General features: G+C 45.6%; 1 protein-coding gene across 1 annotated transcript in view; it reads right to left on the reverse strand.

Moving 5' to 3' along the window:
• The window catches only part of AK9 (adenylate kinase 9), a 135,128-nt gene extending 119,747 nt beyond the window's left edge, over nucleotides 1-15,381 (reverse strand). The window contains exons 1-3 of the mRNA XM_082251583.1: nucleotides 15,330-15,381; nucleotides 11,808-11,933; nucleotides 8,855-8,918 (exon numbers count right to left, since the gene is read on the reverse strand). Coding sequence (XP_082107709.1) covers nucleotides 8,855-8,918; nucleotides 11,808-11,924 — 181 coding nt within the window. The 5' untranslated portion in view covers nucleotides 11,925-11,933; nucleotides 15,330-15,381. The remainder of the gene's footprint in view (nucleotides 1-8,854; nucleotides 8,919-11,807; nucleotides 11,934-15,329) is intronic.
• Between the last annotated feature and the right edge of the window lie 6,227 nt (nucleotides 15,382-21,608).

The raw sequence follows: 21,608 nt of genomic DNA on the forward strand, positions 1-21,608 counted from the left end.
GCCGCGGCGCCCTGAACGGAAGTTCTCCTCTCCCCCTCCCTCCCTGCAATCTTCTGGGACACGTCAGAGGTCCCAGAAGATTGCCGGCCAATCAAGACACGCAGCGTGACTCGCGCATGCGCAGTGGGTACCCGGCTGTGAAGCCGCAAACTGTCACAGCCGGGTGCCCACAGCAGTGATGCCGGCACCGAGGGAGAGGATCGAGGCTTCGGGCGGCCGCATCGCTGCACCGTTGGACAGGTGAGTGAAATGGCTGGAACTCCGCTTTAAGATTCTCCTCTCCTTTAGTAAATCAACCCAATTGCATAGAATAAATAAGTATTCTGTATGTTCAGTCCCGTACTTAGACCTTGGGGGGCTCGAGGCACTTCCACATGTGTGAGACTTTTTGGGAGCTTAGCTGTGTAAGGAAATAGCTTAGGGTGTCTTCTTTCAGAAAAGGGGTCATTTAAAGGGGGTTTTGTGCTATCTTGGCATTTCATGGCCCCTGAAACTGATAGGTAGTGTGGAGTGAAATCAACAATATACGGCTTTCGAAAGCCTGAAGGCGGTGATTGGTTTTCGGGGTCCTGTACGCGGCTAGACTGTCAAAAAGTCTCACACATGTGGTATCCCTGTACTCAGGAGAAGCAGCAGAATGTATTTTGGGGTGTAATTCCACATATACCCATGTCATGTGTGAGCAATATATCATTAAATTATATCAATAATCAATAAAATAAAATTTTGGCATACATTTAGGCCAAAATGTATTTAACTACATGTCTTTGATTAAAAAAAAAAAAATCTCAATAAGCGTATATTTATTTGTTTGCGCAAAAGTTATAGCGTCTACGAACTATGGTGTACTGTATATACTGGAATGTATGCAGCTTTTACTTTCTGACTGCCTATCTCATTTCTTGAAGTGCTAAAATGGCAGGGCAGTACAAAACCTCCCCAAATTACCCCTTTTTGGAAAGTAGACACCCCAAGGGATTTCCTGAGAGGCATGTTAAGCTCATTCAATATTTAATTTATTTGTCGCAGGTGTTTAAAAAAAATGACAAAAAAAATATTTTTTTTTCTCAAAACTAATATTGCAAAAAATAAAAACCGCAGAGGTGATCAAATACCACCAAAAGAAAGCTCTATATGTGGGGAAAAAAGAACATCTATTGTATTTGGGTACAGCATTGCATGACTGCGCAATTACCAGTTAAAGTCTTGCAGTGCCAAATTGCAAAAAATGGCCTGGTCATTAAGGGGGTAAAACTTTCCGATCCTTAAGTGGTTAACACCTGGAAAGGTGTCAGCAAGCCCTTCATCATGTACTAAAACTGCCTGTTGAAACACAGTGAGACATGACCGGAGCCTGACAAAGGCTGCAAACTGGACAACTTCAGAACACACTACTGAAGTCTCGAGGGAACATAGGTTTCATTTCTTTATAAAGGAAGTCTGAGGTTCCCTTTGGCAGGGGGGCGCAGGGCAATTTCTCTTTTGCCCCCTTATAAATTTGGCACTGTGTATATTAACCTGAACAAGCATGGGAGTTCGGAGTCCTGACCACATGCTTGTTCCAGGTCACTGACTCACTATGTAGTAAAGCCAGGTCAAGATCACAGATAAAACACACATCAGCTTTTATTTTTTATTTCTCAGAGGTTTAATTTAGCCACTTCTGGACTGGAAGGTTTTAATGACCAGGCCATTTTTTGCGATACGGTACTGCGTTACTTTAACTGACAATTGCACGGTCATGCAGTGCTGTACCCAAATAAAATTGATGTTCTTTTTTTCCACAAATAGAGCTTTCCTTTGGTGGTATTTGATCACCTGTGCGATTTTTATTTTTTGTGCTATAAATAAAAAAAGAGCAAAAATTCTGGAAAAAAAAAAATTATTGGATTTTTGTAAGATCTTACCGTAAAATCCTTTTCTCTTAGCTCATTGACAGACGTAGTCCTCTTTGATTCTCATCAATAGGGTTATGCTGCCTCCGCAGGAGTAGGACTAGGCAGAAAGAAAAACGTTCTGGCTCCACCCTAGGGGCAGTCCCAGAGGGTATATCCTCCCTCTCTCTGCTACAGGATGTCAGTTATGTCACAAAGCAGTGTCAGAGAATTTAACCCAACCCAACTCAATGATACAGGGGCGGGTACTACGTCTGTCAATGAGCTAAGAGAAAAGGATTTTATGGTAAGATCTTACAAAAATCCAATTTTCTCTGTCGCTCATTGACAGACGTAGTCCTCTTTGATTCTCATCAATAGGGACGTCCCAAAGCAGTGCCACAAATGAGGGGTGGGATTGACAAAAATCAAAATCCAATCTAGAAGGCCCAACCGGTGCCAACTAGAAGTTTTAAAGGCTCATCATAAAAAAAGAATGAGACTCAAATAAAATTCCAATGGAAAAAAACCCTCGAGGTAGACAACTGGTCTCCTCAAATTGCGGCCTTCAAAACCTTGCGGCCAAACGAGGCATCAGACGATGCCATTACATCAACTTTATAATGTTTTGTAAAGGTATGAACCGACGACCAGGTAGCCGCCTTGCACACCTGGACCACTGACGCCTGATGGCGAAAAGCCCATGACGCACTAAGCGCCCGAGTGGAATGCGCCTTAACAGGGAACGGGGGCTCCCGACCCTTAATAGAATAAGCCTGTACCACCGTCTGTCTGATCCATTTGGAAATAGTCGCGGCAGATGCAGGCAACCCCTTTTTGGGCCCATCCGGGACCACAAAAAGTGAATCCGTCTTGCGAAACGAGTCTGTCGTTTTCAAGTATACCCTGATCGCCCGAACCACATCCAAGGAGTGTAAAGCAAACTCCCGATGATGGCTGGGCTTAGGACACAGAGAAGGTAATACAATTTCCTCATTCAGATGAAATTCTGAAATCACTTTAGGTAGGAAAGATGGATTCGGGCGTAGAACCACCTTATCTCTATGAACCACCAGATATGGGGAACGACAAGATAATGCAGCCAGTTCTGACACCCTGCATGCAGAAGTGATAGCCACCAAGAAGGCCACCTTCTGGGACAGCGTAGGTAAAGGAATCTCCCTAATATCTTCAAAGGGAGGCTTCTGAAGAACCGACAATACTAGATTAAGATCCCAGGGTGGTAACGGCGCGCGCACTGGCGGAGCCAGATGTCGCACCCCCTGGATGAAATTCCGCACCAAGGAATGAGTAGCCAAAGGTTTCTGAAAGAAGATAGCTAATGCTTAAACCTGACCCTTGATAGTGCTCAAGGCCAGTTTCTGCTCAACCCCTTGTTGCAGAAAAGCTAATATTCGATTAACCGAATAGGAACGTGGGTGGAACCCCAGGGGTTCACACCATGCAATGTAGGACTTCCATGTGCGATGATAAATCTTTCTGGAAGTCGCTTTCCTTGCTTTAACTAGAGTAGGAATAACTGAAGCTGACAATCCCTTGTCCTTCAGCACCTGGGTCTCAATAGCAAGGCCGTTAAAGTCAGCGATTGTAAAGCAGGATGGAAGATCGGTCCCTGAGACAGTAGGTCTTCCCTGAGAGGAAGTCGCCACGGGACGTCCGCCACCAGTCTGACCAAGTCGGCGTACCAGGCTCGACGAGGCCAGTCCGGAGCTACCAGGATTACTGGAATTCCTTCCCCCTCTATTCTGCGAAGAAGTCTTGGCAGTAACCCGAGAGGAGGGAAGGCATACATTAGCTGGTATTGTCCCCACGGGGCGACCAGTGCGTCTGCGGTCTCTGCTAGAGGATTGCGGGAGCGAGCCACAAATCTCCGCACTTTCCTGCTGAATCGAGATGCCAACAGATCCACATCCGGGGTGCCCCAACGTAGGCACAACTGGTGGAAAACATCTGGATGGAGGGACCATTCCCCCTGATCCAGAGTCTGACGGCTGAGATAATCTGCCTGCCAATTCTCCACCCCCGGAATGAACACCGCAGAGATAGCTGGAACAAACCGTTCCGCCCAGCGAAGAATGCAAGCCACTTCCCTGGCCGCCCGGACACTCTTGGTGCCCCCTTGGTGATTGACATAAGCCACGGCCGTGGCATTGTCCGACTGGATCCGAACCGGGTTGCCCTGGAGCTGCTCGGTCCAGTGAATCAGACAAAGTCTGATCGCTCTTAGTTCCAATACATTTATCGGTAACCTGGATTCTTCCCTGGGCGGATAATCGACCGAGAATTCCTCCCCATCCGGATAGATTGGCATCCGTGGTCACAATCGTCCAATATATTGGCAGAAATGACTTCCCCTGGCTGAGCATCGGAGATCGAAGCCACCAGACCAGAGACTCCCTGGTCTGTTCGCTCAATCGGATCCGATTGTCCAGGGATTCCGGATTCCGATTCCATTTGAGAAGAATCTCTTCCTGAAGGATTCGGGTATGGGACTGGGCAAATGGTACTGCTTCGAAGGAAGCCACCATCAACCCCAGAACCCTCATGCAAGTCCGAAGAGAAGGCCAGCTGTTGGATAGTAACAACTGAATTGCTGATTGAATCTTCCGGAGTTTCCCTGCCGGAAGAAATACTCTTGCCCTGGATGTGTCTAGAATTAGACCCAGATATTCGAGCCTCCTGGTGGGGACCAGAAATTACTTTTGCCGGTTCACCAGCCACCCGAATTCTTGTAAAGAGATCATAGTAATCTCTAGGTTTTGTAACAGGGTCTGCGGAGACTCTGCATGAAGCAGAAGATCATCTAGGTAACCTAGAATCGATATGCCTCGTTGACGCAGTAGTGCCAACATTGGGGCCAACACCTTCGTGAAGACCCGAGGAGCCGTGGCGAGACCGAAAGGTAACGCCGCAAACTGATAATGGTTCTCTTCTACGGAGAAACGTAGAAACCGCTGATGTCCTGCGTAAATGGGAATGTGAAGATAGGCATCCTTGATGTCTATGGACGCTAGGAAATCCCCCTGATGCAGGGAGGCCGCTACTGTGCGAATGGACTCTATTCTGAATTTTCTTATGTTGACAAAGGAATTGAGTGCCCTTAAGTCCAGAATTGGACGCACCTTGCCCTCTTTCCTGGGTATTGTAAATAGGTTTGAATAAAACCCTTGAAAACGTTCTGCCCAAGGAACGTGGACCACCACTCCTTGTTGTAGTAAATCCGTGACTGCTCCCCGCAGATCTTCTAAACGATCCGGGGATAGTCGGATATTGGAAGGGAAAAATCGCGCCGGTGGAAGAGATCGAAACTCGATCTTGTACCCTGACCTTATGACTTCGCAAACCCATTTGTCCGGGATTCTGGAAAGCCATGGATCCGAGAACCGGCGAAGACGTCCCCCCACCCCAGTTATGGGTGGGGGCGCACCTTCAGGCTTTAGTAGTCTTATCTTCAGGTCTGGAAGAATCTGACTTTTGCTTGCCCGACCAGCGTCCCCTGAAACCTCCCGAAGGAGCTTTGGAGGACTTTGTTTTCTCACCCGTGGGACGAAAAAATTTCTTATGAGCGGAGAAAGAAGGCCCCCGTCTTTGACGAGGTCCTTTACCCTTAGCACTTTGTGGTAAAAAAGTGCTCTTTCCTCCCGTGAGATCCTTGATAATCTCATCTAAGTTGGCTCCGAATAAACGCTCTCCTAAAAAAGGGGGATTAGCCAATGCTTTTTTGGAACCTTGGTCAGCTGACCAACATTTTAGCCACAGTGTACGCCTGAGAACCACTGCTGAAACTGATGCTCGCGCCAATAATGGAGTGGCGTCTAACGCAGCGTCACAAACAAACTGTAACCCTTGTATCATCTGTTCCAACAAATCTGATACCGCCTGAGGGACATCTTCTAAGTCCCGGCGTAACCACTTGGTCCATTCAGTTACAGTCTGCGAAACCAGCCCAATAGCAATTATTGGTCTGAAAGCTGATCCAATGAAGGAAAACATGGCGCGAGACATAGCTTCTATCTTGCGATCCACCGGATCCTTAAAAGACGGAGCGTCTTCCAATGGAATGACCGTGGCTTTATTTAATCTAGAAATTGGTGAATCCACCACCGGTGGTTCTGTCCATTTCTTAATGAGGGCTTCCTCAAACGGATAACGCCTACTAATGCGTTTGGAAATAGCAGAAGTGCGTTTTGGCTGACTCCATTCTTCCTTGATCGGATTACCAAAACATTTGGGCAATGGAAATACTTTCGCCACTTTGATGCGTTTTTTAGTACCAAAGGGAATTTCAGTCTCAGCTACTTCCGACGGTGTAACCTGTAATCTTAAGGTTTCTCGGACAGATACAATTAGTGCGTTTACCAACGCTTCCTCTCGGGCTATGGCTGATGCCGAAACATCCTCCTCACTGTCTGAAGAGACAGTACCCGAGACACAAATCCCAGATGAGGTACCTGCAACTGCAGGAATAGGCTCAGATTCTGAATCCGAAGTTTCAGATAAAATGGGGGTAGGCGGGGGTCGCTTTCTTGCGCCCTGTCCCTGACAAGCCACTTCCACCCGGGATACAAAGGTCTCCATAACTGCTGACAATGACTCAATAGTAAGCGGGGTGCTGGAGGATCCTGCAGACACCTCGAGGGGATCAGGTGGAGATACATGTGTGGCAGGGTCCATGTTAATCCAGGACACTTGCCAGAAAAAACTTTTTTTTTTAAATAAAACTTTTTTTTTTTATCTGTATCCCACTAGCGCAATAGCGCCCCCCAGTGTACCTGCTTATTGACCCCCACAGAGAGAGAGAGGGACCCCAAAGGCTCACCACCCGATGCAGAGAAGTTTCCTATCAACTGCAGTCAGCGTTTGTCTTGTGCAGACTGGGAAGTACTGTGCTAGGTTTCCCGGGTAGAAGGAAGTGGCTCCGCCCCCTGTGTACGCCTTCCGGCGTTCCCAGCTGCTCCTCGAGGTTAGCTGGGCACCTCAAACATGGCCGCCCCCATGCAGGAGACAATAGACTCCAAAAAAATGGCGGCCGGCGTGACCTGCGGACGCTTGTGTACCTGGTCTACAGCAAAATGGCGGCGGACTGCCGCAGTAGCGTTCTCAGCACAGCAGCCTGCATGCCAAGCTAATGGCGGCTTGTCGGCCTGCGGGAGTCTGACGGTCCACTACAGTCAAGGTAGGCTATACCTCCTATGTATGCTATAATACTGCAGTCAGTTACAAACCAAGCCTGCTGGTTTAGATTGTTAGCTCCCAAACCAAGTCCGCTGCCCACCGAGCACATTATCACTGAGGATATGTGAACTTAACATAGGTTACATGGGGGACTTTAGTGTCAGAAAGAATCCGACCATATATAGAGGGGCCCGTATCCCAAAACGCCTCACAGAGAGGAAAGGGAAACATTTACTCACCATACCGAACTGACAGGCACCCTCTCTCCACAGTACCCTCTCCACCGAAGTGGGGGGGCTGTCGACCAATCCGGACGCCTTGACTCTCTGGTTCCTGGCGTCCAAGTGAGACGTTTAACTCACAAGGTCAGTCCCTCCAATGGGACTCTGTCGCGGCCGACCCAGCGCGGAGCTATGGTCTGCACGCGCTCGTAGGCTGAACCAGGGTGACCGCTGGATCTCAACATCCAGCCCGTCGCCCGGTCCCGCATACTTACTTGAATGTGTCGCGGCCGACCAAGCGTGATTCTCTGGTCTGCGCGCGCTCGTAGGCCGGCTGGGGTGACCACCGGATCTCAACATCCAGCCCGTCGCCCAGATTCGGCGTAATTGCTTGAAGATCTCACAGGAAAAAAACTGGAGAAACTACCTAAAAAAATATTTTTTCTAAAAAAATCTTGCCAGGACCAAAAAGATCCCAGCAAGGAACTTAGGTCCTTACTCCTGACTAGACAGAAAAAAACTGACATCCTGTAGCAGAGAGAGGGAGGATATACCCTCTGGGACTGCCCCTAGGGTGGAGCCAGAACGTTTTTCTTTCTGCCTAGTCCTACTCCTGCGGAGGCAGCATAACCCTATTGATGAGAATCAAAGAGGACTACGTCTGTCAATGAGCGACAGAGAAATATATATTTTTTACTTTCTGCTATATAACATTCCCAATAAAAAAAAAATGTAAAAATCAATTTTTTTCATTATTTTTGGCCAATTTGTATTCTGATACATATTTTTGGTAAAAAAAATCCCAATAAAAATATATTGATTGGTTTGCGCAAAAGTTATGGTGTCTACAAACTAGGGGAAAGATTTATGTCATTTTTATTTATTTATTTTTTACTAGTAGCGGCGGCGATCAGCGATTATTAGTGGGACTGTGACATTGCGGCGGACAGATCGGACACCTAACTGACACTTAACTGACACTTTTGGGGGTCCAGTGACATTACTACAGTAATCAGTGCTAAAAATATGCACTGTTACTGTACTAATGACACTGGCAGGGAAGGTGTTAACCCCAGAGGCGATCAAAGGGTTAAATGTGTCTCTAGGGGGTGCTTTCTAACTGTGTGGAGGATGGACTTATGGAATGAAAACAGAGATCTGTGTTCCTAAATAGGAGCAACACAGGAGCCCTGTGTTCATTGCTGACAGAACAGCAGTCTGCTGTGCTTACAACAGCAGACTGCTGTTCTGTCTCCACAGGTAGCAATCGTGGGTGCCTGGCGGCAATCCTGGCCTTCAACCCCGCAGAACAGCTTCCCCTCTGGCGAATGGGCGCGCCTCCATTCGTACGGGTATGTCGTTTCACGGGAACCTGCTGACCTGCCGCAATATATGTACGGCGGCTGGTCGGCAAGTGATTAAGATAATGAAGCAGGGTGAAGCCTGTCATCACGTCAAAGTTTTCTCACCCTAGGTGAGGACGTATGTGTTCTATCCACTAATCTAGATCTGGCTCCAATGTATGCTTATAGACCTATAGCATTAGCATGTTATAAATATTACCTTCAATGTATTTGCAGTTCCATGACTGTGAGATCTTCTTTCCTAATGTAGCCTTTCCAGTGCCCTTCAAAAGATTGAATTACTGTTATATATCACTGCAGTCTAAGGGAAGCCATGGCATTTTCACACACAATGTAACACATTCCAGGGTCCACATTAAAAAAACATATTTTGCTAAAAATAGCTACTAGCAGTTAGTCACATTCAACTAGACTTGCTCTGTAATGTTGAAGACATTTTCTAGCTTATCCAAGTCAGGACACTCATGGGAACTGAAGAAGTGGCTTAGATAAGCTATGAAATGTCTTCCATTGGGGGGGGGGATTTGTATTGAGAGGGGGAATTTTTCTAGAAATTGTTCTAGGGGGGGAAATTTGGGGAGGTGTGCTAGGAATGGTGATTTGTGTTGAGGGGAGGAATTGGGAAGAGGATTTGTGCTAGAAATAGTTAAAATAGTTTTCCCTACTAGCATTAGTAAATAGATAGGAAGGCATATTTTAGGTAATTTTTTAACATTTCTCGTGCTAGAAATAGTTAAAATAGTTTTCCCTACTAGCATTAGTAAATAGATAGGTAGGCATACTTTATGTAATTTTTTTAATCATTTTTTTTTGTTTACAATTCTTCAGTTGCTTTCTGGTTTCTGGCCTAGGCCAGAATGATGTCATACAGGGCCAGGACAAGGGGTGGGCAGGAGGGTTCTGTGCACTGTGGTATCAGGTGAGGTACGGGGGACACCACAAGGAGATTGGGGGACAAGGGGTGGGCAGAAGGGTTCTGTGCACTGTGGTATCAGGTGAGGTACGGGGACACCACAAGAAGATTGGGGGACAAGGGGTGGGCAGAAGGGTTCTGTGCACTGTGGTATCAGGTGAGGTACGGGGACACCACAAGGAGATTGGGGACAAGGGGTGGGCAGGAGGGTTCTGTGCACTGCAGTATCATATAAGGTACTGCGCACCACAAGGAGATTGGGGGGAGGGGATTTGTGTAGAAAGGAGGAATTTTCGGGGGCAGCAAGAGTTAAGAATTGTCCTAGGACTGTAAATTTGGGGATGTGTGCTAGGAGTGGTGATGGGAAGATAATTTATGCTATAAATTGTTAAAATAGTTTTCCCTGCTAGCATTAGTAGATAGATAGGAAGGTATATTTTATGTCATTTTTTTTAACCCTTTTTTTATTTATTTATTTTACATTTCTTCAGTTGCTTACTGGTTTCTGGCCTAGGCCAAACTAATGTTATACAGGGCCGGGACAAGGGGTGGGCAGGAGGGTTCTATGCACTGTGGTATCATGTGAGGTACGGGGGACACCACAAGGAGATTGGGGGAGAGGGGATTTGTGTTGAGAGGGGCAATTTGGGGAGCAGCATAAGGTAAGAATTGTTCTAGGAAGTGAAATTTGGGGAGGTGTGCTAGGAGTGGTGATTTGTGTTGGGAGGATAGCTGGGGAAGAGGATTTGTGCTAGGAGGAGGGATTTAGGGGGGTTTGTGCTAGAAAAGGTAATATGGCAGAGGCGGGGGGGGGGGGGGATTTGTGCTAGGAGAGAATTTTTATTTTTTCGGGGGGAGGGGGATTTGTGCTAGCAGGGATGTTTGGGGGGGGGGGCATTATTTGTTCTAGGAGGGGAAATTTGTGCGAGGGTGTGTGTGTGGGGGGGGGGGGGTTTATGCTAGGATGAAGGATTGGAGAGGTGTTTGTGCTGGGGGGGATTTGAGGGGTAGAGGATATTTGCTAGGAAGGGGGAATTTTTTTTGGGGGGGGGGTGTGCTGGGATGATATGCAGAATGAGAGGATTTGAGCTGGGGGACAGGAGTTCTGCTGGGAGGGAGGATTTTAGCGGGGGGGGGGGGTGAATTTGTCCTGGGTAGAGGGGGAACTTATGCTTAGAGGGTAAGCATGCAGGTTAGTGATTGCTGTTTTTTTTTTTTGGGGGGGGGGGATTTTTGCTGACACATAATGCTCATACATCTTAGGGGGGGTGGTGCGATTTGGCATGCTCGACTTCGGCTCTAGATTACCTTGTCCCGGCATTAGTCCCCATGGGCATTTTCTTTTTCTTTCATCTGGGGGAGGGGAGGAGGGGTTTTCTTAGCAAAGCACACTCTCCTGTCTGGGCTAATGCCCCATACACACATGCAGATTATCTGCAGACTTTTGTCTGCAGACTTACCAAAACCATATAATATGGAGGTCAAACCTAAACATTTTCAATTTGTATGCAATCCGGCAGGCCCTTGCACTACATAGAACAGGTAAGTCTGCAGACAAAAGTCTGCAGATAATCTGCACGTGTGTATGGGGCATAAGGCAGATGGATTCCAGGAAGTAAATGCTACATGAATCATCTGCCCTTATACAAGATGGCTGTGGCTAGAAAGGCTAGGGGGATGTTTTTCAAGGTGATTTCTCGATAAAATAGAGCATGGAAATATGGATGGATGGATGGCTTAGTTTGCTCTGAATATTAAAAATGAATTAAATAGTGTTTGCAGTTCATGGTGCTGAGATACAGTTAATTCTGCTGTATTTAGGTCAATCATTAACAAAGAGTCTATATTTCTCTATATTTCTTATTATATTGATATTATATATTGAATATAAGTTATTAAATTAGAATTAGCATTATGTGAGGTCCTTCAGACCTTCAGGCCCCCTAAGTTAAGTTCAAGGCTTCCATAACCAAAATCTAAATGACTACAGAGAAGGCATTTAGAGACAATTCTGAAAAAGAAGATTTCCTTCTTATTTCCTTTATTGTTATCTAATTAGAATTAGTAACATATGAGGTCTTGCAGAAGTGTCTGGGTCTTATTCACGGTTTCCAGAACTAAGGCGATGGACCACAATTTTATGCATTATAGAGAAGTAACTTCTGAAATTCTGAAAAAGAAAGATAAGCATAGAATATTTATCCCGTGCATTATAATTAGTCATTAAAACAATACTTACTGGTTTTCCAACAATAAGGAAACAAGTGGGCTTGGACAGAAGAAAGTCCTTCTCAGCTTCATCCTCATCAAACGTATCAGCAAGAGGAAGGAGGTGGCTTTTATTTTGGGTAGCCATTGTAGAATCCTAAAATGAAATTAATATATATGTCATTTTAAACAAAGGCACCAATAATGTTAGTAGCTAGAAAAAATATATAAGCAAATGGCTAATCACAATTATGATCCTGTTCAGCCAGTTTTGTGATTCAGGTCAGTGACCTCATTTTTTAACCACTTGCCGACCACCGCAAGTACATATACTGCGGCGGTCAGCCCCGGCCAGGCAAAGTGACGTAGCATGTCACTGGCCTGTGAGCCAATAGCTGGCGAGCGCTCGCGCACTGAGGCGCACGCCCGTCCCGGCTTGTTCACTAACAAGTCAGTGCGTGTGACCGGCGGACCCGATGTCCGCCAGTCACTCGCGATCGTTCGCCGGGAAGGGAGAAAGGCAGGTGGCTAATGTAAACAAGCGGCCTGTCATTCTCCCCTGTGTAAAAATGGAGATCAGACTGTTCTACTATGTAGGACCGTGGATCTCTGTTTTTACACTAGTAGCCATGTCCCATCACAGTTAGAAGCATGCCCCTAGGACACACTTAACCCCTCCCTCTCCAATACAGTTAACCCCTTCCCTGCCAGTATAATTTTTACAGTAACAGTGCATATGTATAGCACTGATTACTGCAGTAATGTCACTGGTAACCCCAAAAGTGTCAAAAATGTCAGTCAAGGGTCCGATCTGTCCGCTGCAATGTCGCAGTCCCGCAAAAAAAATCGCAGATCGCCGCCATTACTCGTTAAAAAAAAAAAACACCAAAAATGACAAAAATCTTTCCATTTGTTAGTAAACGCGATAACTTTTGCGCAAACCAATCAAAATACGATTTTTGCGATTTTTTTTACCAAACATATGTCGCATAAAACAAATTGGCCAAAAATGTTAAAAAATTTTGATTTTTACATTTTTTTGGGAATTTCATATAAAAAAATGTGAAAAATATTGTTATTTTTGCAAAATTGACGCTCTTTTTTTGTTTATAGCGCATTATCAAAAAATCGCACAGGTGATCAAATACCACCAAAAGAAAGCTCTGTTTGTGGGAAAAAAAGGACGTCAAATTAGTTTAGGTACAGCATCGCACGACCGCGCAATTGTCCGTTAAAGTCACACAGTAAAAAATCGCAAAAAAAACCCTGGTCAGGAAGGGGGTAAAATCTTCCGGGGCTTAAGTGGTTAAAACTGTAGTTTGCTGTCACATTTATCTATGCAGTAAGATCTCCCTGTGCTGCATGGGTTAAATACTCATTTACCTGGGGGAGGGGAATATATACTTACCCTTTTTCTCATTTCCCTCAGTGGATGGCGCTGTCCTTCACTATCTGATGCTCTGGAATGTGGGTGGGCCCCCATTAACCTCCAATAGAATGCAGGACTGCTGGCCCTGCAATGTACATGTTGAAGCCAGAGAGCTGCAACCAGCCAGGCAGCGAAGCAAAGCCTCAAAGTCAAAGGGTAAGTTTACACTATGGGTCCTTTCACACGAACGATCCAATCAGATCCGCCTGTCAGTTTTTTAGGCGGATCTGATCGGATCCTCTATGCATCCCTATGGGGCAGCGGATGTCAGCGGAGACATGTCCGCTGACACCCTCTTCTATCCGATTCTGATCCTTTCCATGACCAGCGTATTGGATGGGATCGGATGAGAATGGACAGGCGGTCCGTTCTCATCCAATCTCCCCATAGGGGACAGCAGGGCTCTGACACCTCCCTCTCCGCACACAGAGCGGAGACAGAGCTGTCATCCGCCTGCTCAGCGGGGATCGGCGGATTGATCCCCCGCTGAACAGCACAGAGTCCGGCGACGGAGGCGGACCGTGTGAAAGGACCCTAAATGTGATGATTGCAGTTTTTTGTACAAGGAAAAAAACTAGATAGTTTCAAGGACGCCGAGAAAACTGTGCTGGTGTGCGTTTTTTTTATTTTTTGTGCTATAAACAAAAAAATACAATTTTGAAAAAACCTCTGAATACAGCAAGACTTTAGCATAGCTTTCAAACGACTTCTTTAATAGAAGTCAATGCAAGTCGCTCTGAAGTCGCCCCCATGTAGTGCAGGAACCTTTTTCTATGTCGCAGTGACTTGAGTCGCTCTGATTAGAACGGTTCCTTAGCACTGGATGGAGTGCGACTTAGTCGTCTGACAAGTCGCCCCAGTGTGAACCAAGCCTTATAGTGTTGCTAGTTTAGAAAATTTTTTTTTAGATAGGCATCTTAATGATTGCAACATACAGGGATATGGGATTTATTATACACTTACACCACAAGTTGAACTGGATGGACTGGTGTCTTTATTCAACCTTACCTACTACCTATGTAACCTTTTTCTTTCCTTAAGGCCCCTTTCACACAGGCGGACCGTTCAGATCCGCCTGTCAGTTTTTTTGGCGGATCTGAATGGTCACCCCATGCATCTCTATGGGGCATTGGATGCCAGCGGAGACATGTCCGCTGATATCCGATTTGATCCGTCAAATCTGGACGGATGGAAGCCCTATTTTCCATCCGTCCAGCGGATCAGATCGGATGGGATCGGATGAGAAGGGACAGGTGGTCAGTTCCCATCAGATCCCCCCATAGAGATGCATGGGGACCTGACAGCTTTGTCTCCGCACACAGCATGGAGACACAGCTGTCATCCTCCTGCTAAACGGAGTCCTAGTGTGAAAGAGCCCTAATGGCACCCCATGCATCTTGCTACTATGAGCGTGTTTGTGTGTCCAAAATGCACAGTAACAAAGTACCACGCGTTCTGGTGTAGAGTTAGGTGGTTTTTTTTGCGCATTTCTCGCAGGTAGGGCAGCCCTCTGAAATGAGTGGGTTGCCCTAAACACAACATGCAGAAATGTGCCTGAATTACTGTGAATGGAGCCTAATGGCCCGTACACGCGATCTGAAAATCGGACTGAAAATACCGCTTTGGAAGCAATAGTATGATAATCAGATCATTAGTACAGAGCTTCCAAGAGCCGATCACAACGGTTCATCCAATATTATCCGTACGGACATGCGCAAAAATTTTTCTCGTATGATATCAGATCGCACGATTTTCGTTTAATCAGTACAGTCCTCCGAAAATACAATACAAATATACTACAACACATTACATCACGTCCAACTTTTTATTCTGTTGTACGATAATTTTTTTAACTTTACTCCATTAAGTTTACTAACTTTACTCCATTTTCGATATGCGACTAGCATGTAAAAAAAAAACAAAAAAAAACAGACGATTTGCCGTCCGATTTTTGGATTGTGTAGGGAGACCCAGATAGCAGTAAAATCTGTCAGGGATTCTAATCCCTCCATACAACCAAAAAAAAAGTATATACACCTTTGATCCTAAGCTCCCCCCTGCTTCCATTTGCCCCCATAGATGTGTGTGTGTGTGTGTGATGTGGGGTGTCTTGTATATACTCACACTCCAGCTCTCCTCTCACTTTCTTTCCTGTATGGCACAGCACTGATTTGTGTACAGCGTCTCCATGGCTACAGCCCCGCCTCTCCTCCACTAATCACATGACAAGCTCTGTGACACATGTAATAGGACTTGGTATTAGAGGCGGCTGTTGTAAGTGATCATATACTGTATACAGTGATCTGAGTTCCCGGAGGAGCCCAGTATAGATACAATAATACTAGATGCATGATAACTGGGAAGGAGTACATGGGATGGGATACTTTTTGTCTACAGTCAGCTCCCGTACAGCACGTGACACATGTCATGTGCTGAATACGGAACTGCGCTACAGCCACTGTGAGCGATAGATATTGTGACTGCTGCACAGAGAGTGTATGGGATCGGGGGCCGGGGAGTGATGTCAGCTTGTAGCAGGTAGGTGATCTCATTCATCTATAATATAGAACAAGGATCAGGGCACTGCAACATTGTATTGGGGAATCCGGACAAAGCAGCAGGCTGTGTGCAGTGTGCAACCCTATTCCAGAGACCTCCCTCATGTTCTGGACTGGTGTAGTGATCTGAGTACATAAATGTGCACTTACCAGCCAAAATATTGAATATTGCACTTAAATCAGAACAAAAGTTCTGCTGTTATTCATTGGGAACTGGCAGGCTTTTTCCTTTAATGCAGAAGAAAAGAGCAATGTGCCCAGCAATGAAATCCACCTACCTGCCTGCACACACACCAACCCCCCTGCTTGTAAATTAGGAGTGGGCTCAGGTGTGTTTGGATCCTAGTCCCAACCCACCTGAGCAATCCCACCAGGAATCCGTCACTGCACACCACCAATCATAGACGGTGAGGCATTTCCCGGCCCACTCCAACATGTCTTGGTATGCTGAAGTCTTAAAGAGGTTGTAAACTCAGTTACATTTTTTTTTTTTTTTTTTTTTTTTACAAGCTGAAAGAGAAACACATAATGAGCTAGTATGCGTCGCATACTAGCTCATTATGAAATACTTACCTTAGAACGAGCCCCCGCCGTCCCGCCCGCTTACCTCTATGACGGGCGACATGTCCAGTCGCCCATCTTCCAGGATCGCGGCATCCAGCTATCTGATTGGCCGGAGCCGCGGTGACGTCACTCCCGCGCGCGGGAGCCGACGGTCACGGCACGGGGCTTTGAAGTAACGGCACCAGCGGCGTCACTGGCTGCATGTAAGGTAAATATCTACTAAACGGTACATGTTTAGGAGATATTTACAGTACATATAGGTAAGGCTTACCTATAGGTAAAAGTGTCAGAGGAGGGTTTACTTCCTCTTTAAGAGTTCCCTTCACTGGAACTAAGGGGCCAACCCCTGAAAAACAGCCCACACCATAATCCCCCCACCAAATGATTTGGACCAGTGCACAAAGCAAGGCCCATAAACACATGGATGATCGAGTTTGGAGTGCAGGAACTTGACTGGCCTGCACCTCAACCTGATAGAACACCTTTGGGGATGAATTAGAGCGGGGACTGCAAGCCAGGCCTTCTCTCCAACATCAGTGCCTAATCTCACAAATGCTCTTCTGTAAAAATGGTCAAACATTCCCAAAGATACACTCCTAAATCCTGTGGACAACCTTCCCAGAAGAGGTGAAGCTGTTAAAGGGTGGGCCAACTCAATATTGAACCCTACAGGCTAAGACCGGGATACCGTTAAAGTTCACGTGTGTAAAGGCAGGTCTACCAATACTTTTGGTAATATAGTGTATGTCCAGCTGTCATCCTCTCCAAACTCTTTTTACCCCCCACATTTTATACTCTGCATATACATCCAGCTGTCTTTATCCTCCAGACTCCTTTCCTGCGCTCAATGTCTGCTGTCACATTCTTCACACTCCTCCTATAGGTTCAGCTGTCATTCTCTCCACACTCTTCCCCTGCACATACTGCCTGCTATATTACCCTCCACACTCCTGACCACACTTACTGTCCACGGCCATACCCTCCACACTTCTCTTACTGATAAACTCATGGCCTGCACATGCTGTCTCCTGCCAAACATTGCACATTTCTTCTGTGAATGTACAGTGGGTATAGAAAAGAATTGCCCCCTTTAAAATAATCAAATTTTGTAACATTGCAGCCTGAAATGACAGACAGACACATTATTTGTGTTATCCAGCTGTATTTACTCAGTGCAACTTATAACATCCAAGTGAAAGATATAACACCAACATGTCAGAATAAAAAAAAAAATAAAAAACAGAATAACTGAATTGGAAAAGGGATTACCCCCCCTTGTGTCAGTATATTATTGACCCACCCTTTGCTTTAACCTCCCTAGCGGTATTCCCGAGTGTGGCTTGGGGTTAATTTGCAGTACCAAAAGCGGTAACCCCGAGCCACACTCGGGATTACCCCAGAATCACACTCACCTTCCATGCGATCTCCCTCTGTGTGCTCGGCAAATGCTGGCACCTGCCTTCCGGTTCCCTTCCCTGCGAGCGTTGTGACGCAGGGGGGTTGAACCGGCGGCACATTCAAAAATGTAAATACACTAAATGACATGATACAAAGCTGTGATCCTAACGGATTACACTGCATCATGCCATTTCAGCACAGGATTGCATCTGGTGACTTTTCCAGTGCCCTGCCTGTGCTTTTCCAGTTCTTTGTGCCTGGAAAATTGGTGTCCAAAAAGTGTTCTTATTGCGCAAAAGCGCTTTTAGACGAACTGGAAAACAGCGACAGCGAAACTGAGTTACTTGAACAACTGAGCGATAGCGATTTGTGGGAAAATTCGTCATCCGGTACGGAAAGTGCGATGATTCTGATGTCTCTTTCTGGCACATAGCTTGTGGAATTTGGGAAGTAAATCAAATGATTTTTCAGAATTTCCAACAGAGCTATGTGCCAGGTAGAGACATCAGAATTGTCGCTGTCGTCACTTTCTGTACCTGATGACGAATTTTCCCACAAATTAATATTGATCAGTTCTTCAAGTAACTCCGTTTCGCTGTCGCTGTTTTCCAGTTCGTCTAAAAGCGCTTTTGCACAAAACACTTTTTGGACGCCATGGTCGTTCTCTATTTTCCAGGCACAAAGAACTGGAAAAGCACAGGCAGGGCACTGGAAAAGCCACCAGGTGAAATCCTGTGGTGAAATGGCATGATACAGTGTAATCTGTTAGGATACCAACTTTGTATCATGTCATTTAGTGTATTTACATTTTTGAAATTGCTGCTGGTTCCGAAAGGGAACCGGAAGACAGGTGCCGGCATCGGCCGAGCACACACAGCAGGAGGACAGCGTGAGGATGGCGGGGGAGGACAGCGGGGGATCGCAGGGTAAGGCGAGTTTTATTGTGGGGTAATCCCGAGTGTGGCTCGGGGTTACCACTTTTGGTACTCTATATTAACCCCGAGCCACACTCTGGAATACCGCTAGGGAGGTTATTATAATTTATGATTTCGTGTTTTAAACTTTATCATACCCAGAATGTCTACTATACTCTTATTTGGACAGATTTAAGTGGGTTTATACCTAAAAATTACAGACCTAATATATTAAACAACATATTTCCATGCGAAACAATGTACCGCTTATAGCACAAAAATTCTGACATAATCAGACCGCCAGGTTAAGGACATTCACCTTTTTCTCCTTCCAGCACTGTGTGTTCATTTTTGCTGTGTGCTTTGGGTCATTTTCATGTTGGAAGGTAAACCTTCTTCACATTGACAACTTTCTGGCAGAGGGAAGCAGATTTTCCTCAATAATTTAGTATTTTGCCCCATCCATTTTTCCTTCTATCCTGACAAGTGCCCCAGTTCCTGCTGAAGAGAAACACCCCCATACCAGGATATTACCACCTCCATACTTTACTCTAGGAATGGTGTTATTTTGATGGTGAACTGTATTGGATTTCCACCAGACATATCGTTTGGTGTTGAGGCCAAATAATTCAGTTTTAGTTTCATCTGACCATAACACTTTTTTCCATGCGGCCTCAGAATCTTCAGGATGCATTTTAGCAAAGCTCAGTCATGACTGCATGTGACCTTTCTTGAGTGGCTTTTGTTCTTCCAACCCTCCCATACAAGCCACAATTGTGGAGAATTTGTGATATTTTTAACACATGCAAACAATGACCACTCTGTCATAAATTCCTGCAATTGCTTAAGGCTGGGGTCACACTTAGTTAGTAGGGGTCCGGTGTGTCCCTGTTCTCCGTTTCAGGGACGATTTAGGCCAAATTTTTGCTTGAATTCGGACCTGAATCAGAGCCAAAGACGCACAGCACAGGAAATTGCATAAACTATAATCAATGCATAAATTGTGCATGAGCTATAAAAAGTCCATCCATAAGCAGTGCATAAATTATGAAAAGTCCATCAATAGTGCCAGAGTACTTTTTATGAAAAAACTCTCTTTCCAATGTGCCCTACACACTCCATACAGGCGAGACTGCCTGTCTCCACTCGGTGCTCTTCTATATGTGCAAACATCCCACCCCCCCAGTGCAGATATAACTCACCAGATCCTTAGACCCTATATGAAATGGGTCTAGTAACGCTATTTGGAAATCTTAAAGAGTTTGTCTGTAACCCTAAAAAAAAAAAAAAGATATCCTGTTCCCTTATAGCAGGTTAAACAGCACAGTGCTTGTGCTGTCTGACCTACACCTCTGGAAAGCTGTAAAAAACCTGGCTGATTCTGCCAGTTTCTGCTCTCCCCCCTGTAAACTGACCATGGTTTGCCATGGCTGCTGAGCCCTGACACTGTGGTCAGTTTATGTGCCTCTGTCATCCTCACCTATGTATTTCTCGGAAGTCTGTGTGTCTGTCTACCCCTTCCTCTGCTGTTAGTAAAATACTAACATTAAAAAAAAATCGCTGCCAGCTCCCATCCTGCACTGTGTAATTGTTTTGTTAGAAATGAAGCCTCTAAATACCTTTTTATGAAGTATCTTCAAGCTGGTCATGTGACTCTCGACTGATTCGATACTATGATCCAGGGCTACAATGGAAGGAGCTAAGCAGCCAGCTCGGCGGTCACGTGACTCCTGGCTGACGTCAGAGGGACTACTTGGCTCCTTCTGCTGAAGCTCTAGATCTGAGTATTATAGCTGCCAGGAGTCACTGTGATGTGAGTCACTTTGGCTGGGGGACTTGTGGAACACAGATTGCTTTAGGGAAGTTGGGAGACTCCTTGTCCAGCTTCCCCGGCCCCTCTTATGTGTAAGTCACCCTGTGTCTATTAGGGGCACAGGGTGACCAAGAACCCCAGTCGGGTCTGCACTAACCAGACTCGCTGTACAACCACACCGGACTCAGCATTTGGTGTTACTCCAGTTATCATGGGTTCTATATGTGTGGTTTGTGTTGAAAGAGTGAAGGGCCTCTTTCACTTGGGACAATAATATTTCTGGATAATATCATTCAGGAAATATATAAAGATAAATGGTTTGACTTTACAGATTGCTAGAATATTGCAGAAGTGTCTCATAGACCCTTGCTAGTAGGGTGGGATTTGTTATTGTTAACTACCCGCATCCCATTGTTCTATTGTTCCTGTCTGCCTTAAGATAAACTTATTATGGGATGTATATGTGTATGTGGATTGGCTGCTAAGGGGGAGGGGTTGTCCCACAGTGTATATTTCTTTGTGCATGTGTGTGAATAAACAGTTTGATTCTGGTTGACTCCAAAACATGTACTGTCTAGTTCTTGGGGTAACTATAGCCAGATTCACGGATCCCCTGTTCCAGAGCTTAGGAAGCAGCTTCTTGGCGGAGATATCCAGTCGGGGTGTCCGGATTCCGTCACAGTCACGTAAACGGTGTTCTTTCAGAATGCTGCTACCCATCAGATTGTGCAACGGAAGTGATGTTTGGACCAAAAAACACTTACTGCGCATGCATGATGCCTTCCACCATGTGTGCCACACCACTATGCATTCTAAACACTTCATGATCTGGACTGGTAGAGGTAATGTATTAGAACACACATGCGGACATCTTACTACACCAAGCTACGTCTAATTTCTGAGTATTTTTAGCAATAAAGTGAGCAGATGTAAATAAATATAGTATATTGACATCTGTGATGCTGTTTTGGTGTTACATTTTTAAAGAAGCTGGACGCCAGCAGTAGGAAGGTAACGGAGGCCATGTTGGTATACCGTGCACTGCTCAGTGCTTACGCTTTTTGCTATCAAAATTAAACATCCAAACAGGCATCACAGATATCAATATATTGTACTATATTATATACGCTCACTTTATTGCTAAAATTACTCTGAC

Source organism: Pelophylax lessonae (assembly GCF_965119305.1).
Source record: "Pelophylax lessonae genome assembly, chromosome: 3".
Lineage (NCBI taxonomy): Eukaryota > Metazoa > Chordata > Amphibia > Anura > Ranidae > Pelophylax > Pelophylax lessonae.